The sequence below is a fragment of the Triplophysa dalaica genome, chromosome 11 (assembly GCF_015846415.1).
Source record: "Triplophysa dalaica isolate WHDGS20190420 chromosome 11, ASM1584641v1, whole genome shotgun sequence".
Taxonomy (NCBI): domain Eukaryota; kingdom Metazoa; phylum Chordata; class Actinopteri; order Cypriniformes; family Nemacheilidae; genus Triplophysa; species Triplophysa dalaica.
Genome location: NC_079552.1, coordinates 3,551,576 through 3,570,051, shown reverse-complemented (window position 1 = coordinate 3,570,051; position 18,476 = coordinate 3,551,576). Strand labels below are relative to the sequence as shown.

At 35.7% G+C, this 18,476-nt stretch overlaps 1 protein-coding gene across 3 annotated transcripts; it reads left to right on the top strand.

Moving 5' to 3' along the window:
- On the top strand, positions 1–18,281 carry opn3 (opsin 3). Of its 3 annotated transcripts, XM_056760924.1 has the most exons (6): positions 1–63; positions 2,998–3,174; positions 8,963–9,132; positions 11,728–12,047; positions 15,823–16,074; positions 16,896–18,281. In XM_056760924.1, the coding sequence occupies exons 4-6, from the start codon at positions 11,742–11,744 to the stop codon at positions 17,160–17,162; spliced, it is 825 nt and encodes a 274-aa protein (XP_056616902.1). In that variant the 5' UTR covers positions 1–63; positions 2,998–3,174; positions 8,963–9,132; positions 11,728–11,741; the 3' UTR covers positions 17,163–18,281. The 3 variants fall into 3 exon arrangements, with proteins under 3 accessions (XP_056616902.1, XP_056616903.1, XP_056616901.1); XM_056760925.1 differs by lacking the exon at positions 8,963–9,132; XM_056760923.1 differs by lacking the exons at positions 1–63; positions 2,998–3,174 and having other exon boundaries at positions 8,673–9,132.
- Positions 18,282–18,476: the final 195 nt, after the last annotated feature.

Here is an 18,476-nt window from a genome sequence, read left to right as displayed (position 1 = left end):
CTTGGAGATCGTTTGAATCTGATATATGGAGCCGTCCCAGCGCTAAAAGATGCCGGACATGCGGTGAGTGAAACTGATGTCTGTGTTTTGTTGACAATGGGTGCGCACGTGCTTTGGTTCGGCCTACCCCTCCCCCCCGCACGCGCCGTATGTTTTCGGAAACAATTGTAAAGCTGTATCTATATTTTATAAATGTGATCAAAACCAAATACTCTTAGACGATACGAAGTATGCAATACTACTCTATAGGTGCTCAAGATTAAAATGAGATTGGCAGACACCCTGTGTGTTACGCCCGCTTTGAGGATACTTAATAAAAGTCACTGAATTAAATGATGTCAGTGCTTTTGTGTTTGTTGTCAGTGTGTCGAGACCCAAAAGCATTGATGCATTTTTCATGAGTGATATCTGTCTAATGTTCTTCATCTCTAAACTTTTGTTTCTCTCTTTGAAGTTTACGGGCATCACAATCGCTTGAGTTTTTGTTTGTGTCTCATAGTAATTGTATTGGACATTTCCTTTCAAAATAATTTCCTGTGCCTCATTTTAGACCCGGGGGGAAATTGTTTATGCAAGACGAAAATTTTCATCAGAGATATTGTGGCAGATTTGGATGTGGGGAAGCACAAATAAGATTTCAGAACTGACGCATTGGCAAGATATTCAGTATAGAGCCACTTTGAATATACATCTGTTTTTTGTTAAAGCTTTAAATGTAAAAAACACCTTAATTATGTATTTTTTGGAGCTTGACAGATTCTTTATTGACTAAATGTATTCTTTATTTACAGGGTACATGGTATGAACAACCTTAGAAAGAATGTTTATTCTTTGTCCGTGCGTGAATCTTGGCATGCAGAAAGGACGGGTAACCCACCGGAACCATGCAAATTTCTGATTATTATGCTCTCCTACGGATCATAAGAGAGAGCAAAATCCGAACAGGCTGAACAGGCAAATCATTTCCACAATGCCTCCAGAGGAGACTGAGTCTGGGATTACAATTCTAATGTCAAGACATCCTCTGCATCCTAATGGGGCTCTGTGGCTGTTCCCAATGTAATTATGAGAGGTTCAATCCGTAGTGCTGAGCTGGGATAGAGGGATGACACAAGAAGAAAACAACGAATGACAGGAATTAGAATGTCAAACAGTAGCAGACAGACAGAAAGGGATCAAGGAGAAAAGAAAAAACAGAAAAGACATAGGTTAAGCAACATCTGTGTTTCGATGTATTGATCAACGGCTGCCAGACACTGTTTGAATGTATAGATGTTAGAGACAGAAAGATCATTGTTTTCTGATCTTTCGGATATTCCGATTATCAATCTGATTTCAGAATGGTGGAGAATCTTACAGACTTCAACGTCTTCAGTGTTAGAGATGTTTACTTTTAAGGAATAGTTCACCCAAAATGAAAATTCTGTCATCTTGTACTCACCCTCAAGTTGTACCAAATCTGTATCAATTTCTCTGTTCTGTATCAATTTATTTGGAACAATGCTTGAAACACATCTTGGCCACCATTCACTAGCAGGAGAAATTTCAATGGTTACATTCTTCAAAATATCTTCTTTTGTGTTCAACAGAACAAATAATTTTATAAAGCAATATTTCCTGGTATGGTAGTCAATGGTGGCCTGGAACTGTTTGGCAATAAGCATTTTTCCAAATATCTTTCTCTGTGTTCCCCAGAACAAAGACGTTTATACAGATTTGGAAGAACTTGAGGGTAAGTAAATGATTACAGAATTGTCATTTTGAGTAAACTGTTTCTTTAACTAGGATGTTTTTCTGCATTGCATCTTTATTTGGGCTTATTGCTATCAACCATTAAAGGAACAGCAAATCTTGTGAGAGATGGCCTGGTCCCACAGGAATGGCTAATCAGCACTTAATATGTAAATGTCAATTCACTCCGTAGTTATTCTTTAACTATCCATTATTTTCATAAATAAAATAGCACATCAATCTTGTAGCAAGTGATCAGAGGAATTAGGAACATGAGCCAACTTGAACACAAAGCCTATCTGTCATAAAATCTCATCTGCTGTGTGTTGTCTGACATTTACTTGGCTTTTACAAAGGGATCTTAGCTGCCAGAGGTGCTGCTGGATGTTATTCCCATCTCTCGCTCCTATTTCCCGTGACCTCCTCTCACGCTTTCATCATCCATATGTGTGCTAACCTAAATCACCATGTACAATGGGCGAATCTTTACCAACAAAACAGCGCTTCCTTTTTAGGTCACGGATCTGTCAGTCTTACAGGATCTACCCACCCAGGATGAGTTTGTGGGTTCAAAAATAGCAAGACATGTCTGAAGGGAATAGAATGTAGTGGTCTTGAGACATTTTTTTTAAAGAACCACTGGCCTCACACTGCAGACAAAATATATTCTCAGCTGTTTGACACTTTTATTGCTGCTGTCCAGAAATTGAGAACTGAAATCTCAATCTGTGAGATTTTGTCTCCTGTCAATCTTCGTGACAGTTTTTTCGACTGGTCTGTGGTCCTCAGGCGTTCTGCGTGGATCAATCATCTGCCAGTGTTGTGAATGTGAAAAAGTTCCTGTCGGTCTGTGAGTTTAAAGGAACGTTTTATATGCTTTTCATCTAATGGAGGGTTAGCGGACCAGCTCTGTGGAACAGACACGCTTGAAGACTTAGCACATCATGTCACAATAGATAAGAGGACAGAGACTGTCTCGTACAGGGACAAGCAGTACTTATTCTGTATCTTGAATATTTGTATGCCTTTCTGTAAATGTTTACATGTGTTCCTTTTTTCAATGTATACGCAAAAAATAGATTATATTTTAAAGAGTAATGCAAACTTATTCTATTTTATTATGTTAAGACAAGAGAAATATAAATAGATTCTGTTTTCTATTCTATTCAATTCTGTTTTTCCCTTAGAAGTGTAAACACTGTGGTTTAGGCACACACATATGGGATTTGTACTTTTTGTAAAAGTTGTACTTTTAATTCCTTTCAGGTCCATATGTTATAAGACTCTTGAGACTCTTGATGGCAACATCAGAGAGCTTTGATCTGTCGGGGGCAGTGTGTCGGGAGTTTGAGGTGCTAATGGATTCACGGACTGGTGATGGATTGACGCCATCCCTGAGGATCCAGTAAAGGCTTTTCATGTAAATCAAGCAGAATCAGAGAGGTGAGAAAAATAATAGATTGAGGGAAGGTGAGAGCGTCCCGAAAAATAGTCCCACCCCTTAACTTTGTGTTGCTGTGCCAAGCTTGACAGGATGTCAGATAAACACATGATGTCACATGATTTCCAACGTTTACAACCTATATAGGCCTACAGTTGTATCCCAGAGGAAAATGTTATTACTCAGAGGTTGTCTTTCAAAGCTCTGGAGATGTAATAACATTAAAATGTTTTATTGAAGTATCAATTTAGATATTTCAGATCAAGTTGATTAGAGAGAAAAAAATTGAAACAAAGACTTTTTGTTAAACTACATATACAGACTTGAGGTATTTCACCAGAGGTGAAATAATCTGGATTTGGGACTATTTAATGAGAAATGTTTTGAGTTCCTATTCATTTTTATTAATATTGACTTTTGAATGCGTGATTTGGCAAATTTAAGTTCAGTTTATTAAGATCTCTTGAAATTCTAATGAAGAGAAATATTGGACATGGAGACATAAGCAAAAGTTTCTGTTAAACTGTAATTTTTCTTATTGCTGGTTTGGAGAAAACTGTCATTATATGAACATATTTATTTTTAAATTGATCCTCTTGGGTTGCACAGGAAAAACTCAAAGTATCCAATAGATTTTATAGATAAGCTTTTTTTGTTTTTAAAAGAAGGAGACATAGATCAGATTTGAAAAATGTTTTATGCTTTATTTTACATTTACTCTGAATTAAAGAGCTGGCTGACATCCACCCACACCATTAGGAAAGGACAGTGACACTGTAAAATCAATTCTGACCCCAAGATAAAAGTCTCAGTCTGAACCTGTGTGCCCAAAAATCTTTTACCAAATCCTCTTAGGCAACATGAGTGCTTGAAAATCTAGAGCTTTTAGTAAAGATTTTTTAAATGTTTGGCACCATACATTTTTAAATAAGGTGCTTCAAATGGTTCTTCGTGTTTTTCTAGGTGAAGCACCTTTATGATGTACGACTAAGCTGTACATTGTGTGACTGATCGTCCAATCAATTGTCACTAACAAATCACCAGTTATCCAAGACTAAATCTCAGAAAGAGATCACGTTTTTACCTTGACCTGAAAGTACATCACCAGATAAGAAATCAATTCAGCTCAGCGTGGATGGAGGAGATAAACCTGATGGAAAAAATAGCATGCGGTTCACTGATAAACACCTCTGTAGTCATCAACATTTGGTTTTTTGTTATTAAGGCAGACAATCTGACAGGATTGCCCGAGAGATCGTTATTTTTGCATTTCTTTGGTCTTATTATGTGAAAGCTATTTGCTTATTCAAATTATGACCCATTTCATCAGTCATGTGCTGATGCAATGCATTTCAGCCAATTCTATAAAGACATTGTGATTGTATAAACAAACATATAGGGTTTTGTGTGTGCGATGTCCTACTTAAGTCAGCGCTTCCTAAAAGATTTTTTGTTAAAAACAAAATAACAACATTTGTGTCTACTTAAAAACATCATTTTTGGTGATACTGGTGACTCGATTTGTGTTGTCTTGTCCCTTTTATTTATTTAACATACAACACAATACACACAATGATTTACTAACAAATTAAATTGTAAGATATACTAAGAAATGAATAAAAGCATGAAGTAGATAGAAACGTTTGCTCAAGCCTAGAGGGGATCATATATTTCTCCTGACAAAAATGTCACACATGTCTCCAAACTGAGCTCATATTGGTCAATTTTGCAGTTTAAAGTGAACTTTGAAGATTTTACCCAAATCCAGATTTTTTAAAACTTATTTTCCCATTAATTTGCACAGGGTTCGTAATGCAGTGTTTTCAAGGTTTTCATAATGCTTAGATTTGGGATAAAGGGCTTGAAACTGCTTGAAATGAGTGTGTGACAATTTTTATATCAAATAACTGAACAGTTCTTATTGCATTTGCCGTTCAGAAAACATTCTGCTCGAGCCTCGCTTGCCGGACGGCTAAACATGAAGAGTTCAGATGCAAAACCCTCTAAAAGCAACCGCCGTCAAAAATGAGATTATGATGTTTATCATAAATTGGGAATGTCATTTTAGGATCTTTTTTAGCACAATAACGTCACTTATTGTGATTAAGTATTTATACTAGAAGAGCATGAAAACACACATTGAAAGTACTTGAAAGTTGACTTTGTAAACGGTCTACGAACCTTGTTAACACATCCATGATCTTCTTTTTTTTTTAAAACATCCGAGACTGAAGTGATACCTAATGAAACACATCATTAAAAGATTTGTCATTTAGAAAGCCATCTGTATGTATAATATCCAAAGCTTCTAGTGGCACTTTAATATAAAATGTACTCTTGTCATTTACATCAAATATGTGTCATCTTTCGCTTCAAACAAATTCTTTGCGCTTATCCAGGCTCCCTTATTTTCATGTTTGATGTTTTGTCACACAGTCGTGATTATGTGTAGCTTTCCTAAAATCCGCACTCTTCTAAATGTGAGGTGTGTTTAAATAGGAATGAAGCAAATATCATGCTTGTGAAGAGGAAGCACTTCCCTCTTCCCTGACGAACACCTCCTCTGACACCAGCTTTGATCTCTAGTCTGATCTGAAGGCTGGTACATCAACCTGGAAAAGGGCAGACCTGCCATCATCTAAACATAGCTGGTATTTACGTAAATATTTCTGGGTATGTAGAAAAGGGTCTGGAGGAGACAAATGGAGAGGGAATTGGGCCAGTGCTTTGTTTTTCCCCATAGAGGCTTGAGAAAATTCATTCAAATCCCAACTTCTCATAATTAGACTTTATTCGTTAGTCGGTGTGCTGTAAACTGTGTGATCTGCATCTTATTGGAAGACAGAGACAAGTCGAGAGAGAGAGAGAGAGAGAGAGAGAGAGAGTGAAGGAGTATAGATGCATGGATGTAATGACCCAGTTTCCAGAGATGAGACTCAGACGAGGGGAAGAAAGTCCTCTCTAGGTAATCGCAGAGAACACACAGCATGTGAAACTGAATCATCAAGAGAGATTCGCACGAGGACAACCTGAGCACCTGTTATTGACGCATGAAAAGCCGCATGAAATTTTGCTAGTATAAAGGAAGTAGAGATGCAAAACATAGAGATTGCTAATTTATACACAACAAAGGTAGAAGGAGATGTCACTCTTCTAAAAAGACCCACATGATTTGTGCACTATTATTTGTTGCTGTAGATACAGTGTATTACAGAAATCTTTGAATTGAAATTCTTTTTATGTACACATTCAATTAATCTAATAGCACTGACTTTCAGCCTTTAAATGTGCATGAGATTTGAGAGCTATGGCTGACTTTAATGTTTTGTTGTCTATATTGATTTTTGAAAAAGTAAATGAGATCGTTCGCCGACATTCTAGAGGATATTAAAGCATAGGAAAACATCAACGGAACTTGATTTCTTGTGTTTTGGCCAAATATCTGAATTGATGTATACCGGATCAATTGTAGAGTCGAATGAGGAAAATAAGGATAGTCAGTGATGAAAGATCCATGAGGAATGTTTTTATCCGAAGGATATATTTATATAAGAGAACCTATGGCATTGCTTCAGAATTCAGTTTTTGTAATTTTGATCCCTGTATTTTTCAACACAAACTCACAGGAAATCTATTTTAAGAAGAGGGTAAATTTATGAATTTGTACGATCTTATTTGAACATTCTAGAACAATTTGTTTTCTCTTCAGTGGCGTATTGCTTTTTTCTACTAACCATATGTATTTGTATTAGAGCTGTCAAATGATTAATCGTGATTAATCGTCTCCAGAATAATAATTTGTGTTTACACAATATACTGTATGTCTATGTATACATTTTGGTATTTATAAACACAAAAACATGCACATACATGTATACATAGGAAATATTTACATGTATTTATTTATATTTGCCAATAATTAAACGTTTATTCATTTTTATGTTTTATATTTTCCTAAAATATGTGCATGTATGTGTTTACAAATGCTAAATTAATATGCACAGCACACAGACATACTGTATATGATGTAAACACAAAGTTTTATTCTGGATGCGATTATTGTTCCACAGCCCTATTTGAATAATTCACATCAAACAAATTCATGCAAATTATCCACTTTGTAAAATTTGTAAAAACTAATTTCCCTGAGATAAGGTTGTCTTTTATATTATCATCGAAACAGAATACACACTCAACTGTCCTGAACTGATAACACTAACATCAAATTTTCACATTTCGTACATTTGCATGTTTTTTAATTATGTGTACTGCAATCCAAAGTGTGGGTCAAAACAAAATCCACACAAGAATGGATGTGTGAGCTTTTAAAGCATTAATGATAAAAATGATGATCACCTTTGCTTCATTTGCATGTTTGTAATTAAACAGAATGCATCACCTCAGAGGCTTGTTATCTAATCCATCTATAGAAATAGAAGTGAACTCAGTTTATTTATAACATAAAATAGAATATCATGTGCAATCTGAGCAATTCTATAAATAATGTTTGCATTCTTTAAGTCTGACTTGGACTTGCTTGTGTTTGGACTTGCAGTTTTAATAAATGGTGTCTTTGGATGGGAGTTGTGAAAGTCAACTGTATTCTTGTTGAAACTGTCTACTTGGTACATTATACTCTTTTATATTGAAGGATCAAGGATATGACCCCTGCCTCTTTTACACATACTTTTCTAAAAGGAAATAGGAGAGTATTGAGGATGATCCAGTCAATAGATTGAATGTCAACCTTTACAAATACACAGCTTGCAAGTTCATCTCTCTCAAAAAAGGCTGTAGGAACACAAACCTTTTCAAGATGTTCTGTTTTTTACTTCTGCCCTAGTTTTCTTCTCAAATATGGCATTGCGGTACTTTAAGTAAATTGTACTGATAAATAACTTCATAGGCAAAATAACATGCTTTATATGGAATAACATTATGTGGATTTATTTTAGTCAAATACCCGTTGATGTGACTTAGATCTGTTGCATATTTCCTTGTTATTCATTACAGCCACACCACACATGCAAAAATGCATCTTAAACGTTGACACTGACATTTCTGAGCATTTGCACAAATAGCATCTTTATTAATTGGTCTCATCGTTTTGCTCATGTTTAATTCATCCCTTCCAGATCGAATATTACAAAATTGTCATAACCTGGTTTGTTTCACAGCCAAAAAATGTCAAGAATCAATCTAAAAGTAGTTACAAGAATTAATTTTCCTATCTTAAGGTTTAACGCATTAAATGCATCACGTAGCCTATCAACATTGTTTTTTTACTGCGCATTCCATACAAAGCATCAGAATTCATGTCATTCGTGTAAAAACAAAATATTCTAACATGGTCATATAGAGCACATTTCATTAAAGACTTCACAGTTATTGTCTATAGTGTTCATAAGAGCAATAACATCAGAGAGTTCAGAGTCATTCATAACGCGCGCTCCTCTCGTGCGCTTCCAGAAGCAACTTCAGTCATTTCTCCAGACGCGGGTGCGCGTGCGGAGAATCTCACATTACTGACACACTGAACTAAAATCACTAGCCTGGTTTCTTCTGGACGGACTGTTGAATCGGGTCAGTGATCATCTGATGCTTCTGTCATCATGTTTGTGGACTTCGCAAAGAAATGAATCCTGTTAATGAAACATCGACTGAGGCTGATGTGGAGAAATGCGATTACGTTTTCGCCAACGAAACTTATACACTCTTGACTTTTACTATCGGATCTATAGGAGTGCTGGGATTCTGTAATAATATCATCGTCATTATTCTTTACTTTAGATTCAGGAGACTCCGAACACCAACTAATCTACTGATAGTGAATATAAGTGTGAGCGATCTGCTCGTGTCCGTCACTGGTATTAACTTCACGTTCGTCTCGTGCGTGAAGAGAGGATGGATCTTCAATTCAGCCACATGTGTTTGGGATGGATTCAGCAACAGCTTATTCGGTGAGTGTTGCATTTATGTATTTGTTTAGATCGATATATGATTTTTCTTTAGCGCAACCCAAAAAAATTCAGTTCCAACTTTGGCGATGTTTCTTTAAAAATTCAATTTAAATACAAACTAATAGAAATTGATACAATAATAATAATATATGTTTGTATTTAAACCTTGTGACTTTTAATTGTTGTGTGCTTTGGTGATGTTGGCAGATCTGAGCGATGATTGAGATATTAAAATCTTGAGGAGGCAATCGAGGTCTTATAAGGAGGCAGAAGACCATCAACTGTCTCAATTTCATCTCCAATTTCCAATTCTTTACAATGTGTAGCATACCATCTGCACAAACTAAATTTATGCACAGACCCATATTCTTCGATTCTGTTGAGCACATTAAATATGTTTGTATTAAATATGCTTTAATGGACTTTATATCCCCTTTAACTGAACAATTTCATCAGATTGACACAGCAAGGTGAACATTTATGCCATATAATTAAGCCATCTTCTACGAACAAAGACAAAGTAAACAAGCCCAAGCTTCTAAACAACTATGACATAACTGAAAAAAGGTCCATCTGGTAGTGATGCTTTAATGGAGCCAGCAGGATGTCATTGATGCATTTGTGAGAGGATAGGGCTTGTGGAAAGAACCATCATCATCACATTTGTGAAGAAAAGATGGATTTTGCGCACCTGTCATCCGAAAATCACACCTGATGGCATTCATAAATCAAAAGATCAAGGTTATTTGGCCCGTTCGAAGATATGATGCGCTCTGTTTGAAGAGTTGCATGCAGAGGCATTTGTGTCTCTGACCTCGATTTTCATTCTCCTATGAGATTTTGAGTGCAATTCTCATAAGAAGCTCATCGTATAATCCAGCAATCTTCCGTGTCTAAATCTGGATAGAGATACACTATTTATTTCAACAATACAACTCTGAAATGTTCTTTACACGTATGTTTAATAGTGTGGCTTCAACACATCAGAAATTCAGCGATATACTAAAACTGTCAAGGTCAGACTCTATGGAGTGTTAAAAAAGAGGTTTGTGTGAATGTGAAGTGACAGAAGAAAGATGTTAGTGGCATCTTCCCACTGGTCTGCCTCTGTCACAGTGGACTGGGTGTCTGGGTTATTGGGTGAAGATGACTGTGTGTCTCATCGGTAGAGTCACTGTGGACACTGCAGTTAGATTTAGAGGTACAGGTACTAATCATGTGAAGTATTCTCATCTTGTGATGGATGACATGTGACTTCTGTAGTGCATTTAAAAAATCATTTGAATCAATGTATATATATATATATATATTGTGTGTATTTTATACACCATGACAATGTTTGTCGGACCAGATCATTCCTATTGCACAGATTATTTTGTGAACTTTTCACAACAACACACACAGATTCAAAGAGACTGTATGATGGTGACACTGGCACCAAAAACCCAATGAGATCTTTTTTAACGTCTCCATTACTTCTTATGGATATCAATAAAAGAGCAAATAGTTTAAGTTTCATGCATCAAAGTCCCGCAAATTTCACAAATGTCTCCATTAGAGTTTCAGAAGAGATCCAACATAGTCTGCAAATCAAGTTAATATCCTAAAAAATATCAATGGGCAATTCCAACGTTATGGACGTGACATTTTGCGTTATGGACATGACATAAAAAGGCTCAGAGAATGAATTTGTTACGAATATATTGAGCCATCTGTTCATATTTTACTGAACCCTTGTTGATAAAGTCTACACATCAAAAAATAAATGTCAATCTATGAAAGAAATATATATTTAACAAAAGGGAAATAAATATGCGTTATGGATGTGACAAAAATAGGACGCAGTTTTTAGGAGACGACAAACTTTGTAGGATTTCTGTGAAATAAAATGCACAATCCTGAAGCAATAATACCCATGGAGAAGGGATGCCCCTTTATAGAACATAAATTAGTTACTTTATTATAATTTTGTATTTTATATAATTTTGTTTTTTTCATGCATCCATTTATGAGGAATATGTAGCGCTATGTGATAATCCTAAAAATATCTATAGCTATAGCCATGACTATGAAAAATGCACTAAAAATAAATATGCACTAAAAATAAAAGCTTTACAAATTTGAAGAGAGATCTCACATGGGTATTTGAACCACCAAATGTTAAAATCTGTGCTGTTACCATTGTAAAATCCGCTTGTAATAACTTAATTTTTCGGTGGTAAGGTTCACATTTTCATGGAATTACCCCAATATGAACTCAAAATGGCTATAAATGAACCTAATCCAGATGATTTTATTTTTTAAATCTACATTCATTTTACACCTCCATATTCCAATTGTCTCATTTGTTTTATTTTTATTTCTCCAAAGCAATTCTGTGAGAAACATCTAAGACTAAGTCGATGCTTATATAACTAAGAACTTCATCAAATCTCCTGAGCTATGAAAGACTATTACAATTTTCTTCCGGGCAAACAAAACCTATATTGGACTTGACAGCAAACCCGCGCCACAGCATCTTCAGCACTGTTTCTCATTAGAGTGCAGTTGGTTTCTTAAAGGCGTTCTTACACGTTTTCTTCTCCATCCCCTAAGGTATCGTGTCCATCATGACTCTCTCTGGCCTGGCGTACGAGCGCTATATCCGTGTGGTACATGCCAAGGTGGTTGACTTCCCCTGGGCCTGGAGGGCCATCACACACATCTGGCTGTACTCTTTAGCCTGGACCGGTGCTCCTCTGCTCGGGTGGAACCGCTACACGCTGGAGGTCCATCAGCTGGGCTGCTCTCTCGACTGGGCTTCCAAAGACCCCAATGATGCTTCCTTCATTCTCTTCTTTCTTCTTGGATGTTTCTTCGTCCCTGTGGGCGTCATGGCCTATTGCTATGGAAACGTCTTGTATACAGTGAGAATGGTAAGGTGGTTCTCTTAGCTTCCTTTCATCAAGGTTTTGTGTTCAGTTTTTTCTGTTGCTACACGCTTCCGGTGCCAGTAAGATGCTTACTGAGACAGCATTTTAATGCATTCATATCATGGACTAAATTCAAGATTTTTGTTAGATAAGATTTAAATGTCAAGAAGTGCTCAAAACTCAAAACAGACAAGTGAGAATATCCCAGATTTATTAATTCCTGACCGCCTACATTTGTATGTTGATGCCTTACTAACATTTATAAATAGACCTTAGAGGGCAAAATAAAGATATGAAAATATAGATGATACATGCTTTTTAAACATCAAATTTATGCATCCATAACAAAATGTCTGCCATTTAAAGGAGTCTAAGTTTTGCAAGGATTGTTTATGTAAATTAATCCCAGAATCCTCTCAGCTCAGGTCAAGCGAGATAGCAGAGAAATGTATTAAATAGAATATTCACAAAATTGTTTGTCACAAAATTCATTCTAGCTACATTTTAATATGAATCTGTTGAAATATTGTGTGTAAAAATGTAAAAAATGTCTAATGTCTGTAGTACATTACAAGGTGCTGTGTGTATTTTGCTGTGCTATGAGGTGCTGTGAGGATCTGACAGAAATGCAATATAATATACATTTCTATGTCTTCAGAGGGATATAAAGACCTTATATAATTAAGGGTTATGTTTTTATTCTCTTAGAATGAGTTGAGGGTCCCCTTACATGGAATTCGTAAATACGTAATATCTCCTTTGGCAAAGAAACGAAAACTTGACGAAAACTCAGCCACCGTACAGCTTCGAATAGCGAAGGGTTGGTTACAATTTTCAACCTCATCACTAGATGCCGCTTAATGTCATACACTGGACCTTTAAGCAGTGCTTTGTGTGTGATGCACAGAGTTGGCGTCTATGTAGAAAGTTACAAAATTACAATTAATTAGATTCCAATATAGTGAAATGCTGTCTTAAAGTAGTTCCCTCGATAGTAACTAGACAGCAAGGCTACAGTGTACATGTTCCTGCATGCTACATTAATTAATTAATTTTTTTGTCGTTTGAAACATTTGTAAATATACGACATAATTGCACAGTAAAACCATGCACGCAGCCTGGTCAAGGGGCATTTTTGTGGCTCTTTAATTGCATCGTTTTCTTGTGGCTGGTTATTTGTTCATTTCTGATTTGTACATGACCGTTTTTTCACTTGCATATCTTTGACCCTAATCATCCTCTCTTGTTCTCTTACAAACATGCGAGGAAACTGCTGTGATTTACAGCGCAGAGGGCAGACGGTCTGCTGTATGAGGGACCGTTTTAACTCAAAGCCTATTGTCTGAAGGTGCCTTCTGTAAACAAGGGGAGATGGTGATCATACACATAAATAGCTTGAGGTTTTCATCAGTGCAGATTCTGTGTGAGATTTTATCGATTGCACTACCCAGGTGAGGGAGGGCAAGTTTGTTGGATATTTTACCAGACTGGTGAAATATATGCTGTAAAAATGTTCTGCCAGTGATTATTGCGAGGTTAAACAACCAGTGTAATTGCGCTCAAATTAAGCGGAGTTAAAAGACTTTAAGGTGCACTCTTAAGTTTTTCCTTATTGAAAATATCCTTTATAGTGGAATTAAACTATCCATTTGGCAGATGCTTTTATGCAAAGTGAATTGCAGTACATTTACAGATCCACCGAAGTGGCTTAAAATGTGCGGTTTTGTTTAATGTGCTGACATATTGGATGACTTCTCACCCTTTTAAAGTACCTAATTGCGTTTTGTTCACTTCACAGTCTGGAATCTGAAAAGAAGCTAAAGGTCAGAATGATGTCATAAAATAATTGATACATATTGGAGGAAGTGAAAGAGTTTTATGTGTACAATTTTCACATTTTTGTTTCACAAGAAAGGCAGAAAAAAATGTAAAATACATTATTATTTTATTCAATTTTTAATGGTTGCATGTTACACTGCTCAAATTTGGGTATAAAAATGTAAATGAATATATATTTCTATTTCAGTTTGTTATTGTCTATAAATGACAGTAAAATTATTAAACAAGATTTCTAAAATATTTTTAAAAAAAACTTGCCATGGGGACCTTGCGGTATACATTTGTTCTGTGTTTTTTTTTGCTGCGAATAAACCCATAACCATTGTGCTGCTGCATTGTGCACGACAGCCATGTTATGAAACAGATCCAGTTGTGTCGATCCCAATACCTATGTTAACAATTATAAGTATGAAGAGGAGCCAGCAAAAGTTTAACAAAAATGCGGCAAGTACGTCTTTTCAAGCATGTGAACTACTAAGCATGCCATTAGTACTCTGTGTTAAACCCCTACAGCTCAGTGTCAAGCTAGTGGGACGGCTTGTTCTCTTGCAACACACTGTAGACTCACACACACAATGTTCGTTTTCTTGCTCTTAGTTGAATGTTAGAGCACGGCAAGGGTTCCTTAGTAATCCATGCACATCCTTTCCGTGTTTACAAATGGACCATTTACAGAGCGACCTGAACATTTTCATAATGCAGCTATTGAGCATGAAATATATAAATAATGTTCTTCTCAAATATTTTCTACAAAATGATTTATGTATCACCTAATGATCATGCAGCGTGCTACAAATAAACACTTGAAAGAATTAATAAATAGATTATTGAATCACTAAACTTTATATATTTAACCCCCCCCCAAAGAAATTCCATCATTTATTCACTTTCACACTGTTCAAAATCTGATTGTGTCTCTTTCCTCTGTTGAACAGAAAACGAAGATATTTTGAGAAATGTATCAGTTGTTTTGTGTCTGTACAATGGAAATCAATGGGGGCCAACATTTTTGGTAATCATTGTTCTTCAAAATATCTTCTTTTGTGTTCTGCAGAAGAAAGAAAGTCATACATGTTTGGAATGACATGATGTTGGGGTGAACTATCCATTTAAATGGATGCAGAGCAATGACATGGATGAGAAGAGTGAACTACATTCATTATATAAAGTTTAGAAGGTCATCTTCCAAATGAATTCAACTTTACCAAAATCATTTTAAGGCTAAACTCATATACGACTGCACCTCCTTGTGGTGACCCAGTTGTGTTTTTTCAGTAAGTCTGTAATGTTCAGAGGAGATGCTCAGGAAGACTCTCCATCTTCTCATGTCATCCTTGAGAGGCAGCTGTGTAACGATAATGTTTGAATCCATTAAACTGAGACAATATTGAGTTTCATTAAAGACATACTATAATCATTTCGGCATTAAGCTTCTAAATGGCCACTACATAAAAAGCATTATTTAAATCTGCAATGTAACAGATAGGTGGATGGAAATACAGAAAAAGACTTTGAACATACTTGTTAAAAGGATTTTGCGGTTTCACATTCATATTTCATGGAGAATGCAGTCCCATAATGCACCGGATTAGCTCAGTGGAACTGATTGTTAGTCAAATCTCCTGTAGGCTTCACACAAGGAGCCTTATATACGTGTCCTATTTATGCTGTCTGTGAAGAAATCCAAATTGGTTATGAATGAGATGAATACAGCTGCTTAATATATAATATCAATAAAATATCCATCATCATGTCATTTACGACCTTTGTATGTCTCTTTCTTCTGTGGAACACAAACAAAGATATTTTAAGAAATATCTAAGTGGTTTTGTGTCCATACAATGGAAGTAAACAGGTTTAAAATGATGTCAGTATTTTTTGTGAACTGTCCGTTTAGGCATGATGTATTTTACAGAAGGTCTTCTGTTCTTCTCTACAGCTGCGCTCTGTTCAGGACCTGCAGACCATTCAGACGATAAAAATTCTGCGGTATGAGAAAAAGGTGGCCGTGATGTTTCTTATGATGATCTCGTGTTTTCTGGTGTGCTGGACCCCCTACGCCGTGGTCTCAATGCTGGAGGCGTTCGGCAGGAAGAGTATCGTCTCTCCCACCGTTGCCATCATTCCATCTATCTTCGCAAAATCCAGCACCGCTTACAGTCCTCTCATCTGTGCTTTCATGAGCCGAAAGGTCAGCAGGGGATCTCTTTCTTCTAAGATATTTTCAAATATTTCAGTGGTTTTGTGCTCAATAGAAGTTAATGGGGTCCAGTGTTGATAGGGTTACAAGTGCTTTTTTTATATGTGTTTGCAGAAGAACAGAATTAAATGTAATAAACTTTTGTATTAAAAATCATAATAAATGTTTTGATGGTATATTTGTTGTTTTACTTTAATTTGTGTTTGTGGAATTGCTCAGTCATGTTCTGCTATAATTTTCTGTAGACATCTGAAGGTTGTCTACTAAAAAGATGAAGTAAAGTAACAGTAATTTGATTTTTAATTTTATTGCTAGTTTCTTTTTGAAGAATATATTTTATGCTATTTATTATTTTAATTATCATTTTATTTTTTTTATTGCTTTTTTAATACTTTGAATTATAATTTTATATTTTAATTGTGTATATATATATATATATATATATATAGAGAGAGAGAGAGAGAGAGAGAGAGAGAGATAAAGTATACAGTATTCTAATATAATATATATATTTATTTTTCATTAAATTTTAGTTTACCAAGTTTGTTATGTGGTTTTGTTTTTATTCATTTTTTATATTGTTATTCAGGTTTACTAAATGTTTATTTCAGTTATAGTTTTATATAGTTGCAGTTAATAATTGAATTGCATCAGTTTAAACTTATTTCAGTTTTTTTCTCATCTTTGTTTAGTATAAGTTCTTTAAATAATATTTAGGCCTATGTTTTATTTTATTTCATTTAACATGAATGTTTTAATAGTTTCAATTAATCATAATCATAATCATTCTTTCTCTCTTTCTGATGGGTCAGTTTCGTAGATGCATGATGCAGCTGTTGTGTTCTCGCCTGACCACCCTGCAGAAAAGCATTAAGGACCGTCCTCTGGCCCGCATGGAACATCCTGTACGCCCCATTGTGATGTCACAGAGCCGACCTGACCGGCCCAAAAAGAGGGTGACCTTTAGCTCTTCTTCCATCGTCTTTATCATCACCAACAACGAGGCTTATCCTCTGGACATCACCTCTGAATATCAAGACGTGCAGGAAATAAACGTGATTCAAGTCAGACCGCTTTGACACTTACTTCGAATCACGATGTGTTGACATATTCTGGAACAGTGCTGCGAAATTTGAAACTTTTTCGATACGCATATGCAAGATGATTCTAATATGCAGAAGATAGAGCCATTTTGTTGTGTTTTCATACAAACAGATGTATTAATCGGTCCAGCAGTGATGCAACATACGTTTTCAGTGCGTCCATCATGAGAAATGACTTTGAGTTCTTTATAATCAATAGTGTAACTCGTCTGTCTTTTTTGGAAAGTTCAACCTTCATCCATGAGGTGGTGAGATAATTCACAGCTTAGATTGCACAAAACGTGCAGAGAATACATTAGTCGGTGTACTGAGATAGATAGGAAAAGAGTGTTAGTACAAGGACTCTTGTAGGGGACAATGAACTTCGCCTGTCTGTCAGCTCCAGAGCGCCCCCTGCAGTAAGACAACTTGTGCCCCATAGGAAAACATTAGATGTGTAACTCGTCCCACACAATTTGTGCTGCATACTGTAAAGGACCTGAACCCTATCTAAGGTCAAGAATATCATAGATGGGCTCTTTTTAACTGGACCAGAAAGTCAATTACTGCACATTTATCCAAAACACCTGGCATAAGAAAACCCTTACATGCACACAAATTCATTATTTGCTATGAAAAATGTCACCTGGGAGAGCATCTGCTACTGTATGTCATTCATGGATTATGCGTTGTTGAGGATTTGAAGGTTAAATGAGAACAAGGATTATTTTGAAATGTTATATTACAGTAAAAGATCATCATACTTATCCTTTGTTTCCTCCCAAAGGGAAATAAAACGATTTATTCAGGAATATTTAACTTTGCATAGATTTAAAATCTGTAGACGATATATTATTCTCATTTTTAATTTAAGACAAAAGAATGGTTTCGAATGTGCTCTCTCTGAAATCAGAGAATTACAAAACACTCACTCAGATGTTACAAGTAAATGCAAATTTGACACCTCTGAATTAATCCACCCTATATTTGTATCTCAAAACAGCTTGCTGTCATTCAAATTGGTGATCCATTTAAAACAAGATTTCAGTGAATATCATACAAGCTCACTACAAGACTTGTGACTATATAGATCAGGGGTTCCCAAACCTTTTTATTCTCAGGTATATAATCTCAGGTATATTGAATCTTCATGACACTTCATTTATAAAATATATATTACACATTCAATTCAATGAGACAGTTTGGTAACACTTTCCTTGAAGCATGTATGTATAATGCATTATAAAGAGTTATTAAAGGGTAAAATGCATCATAATTCTTCATAATGCGTGTTGTTATGCATTATATATA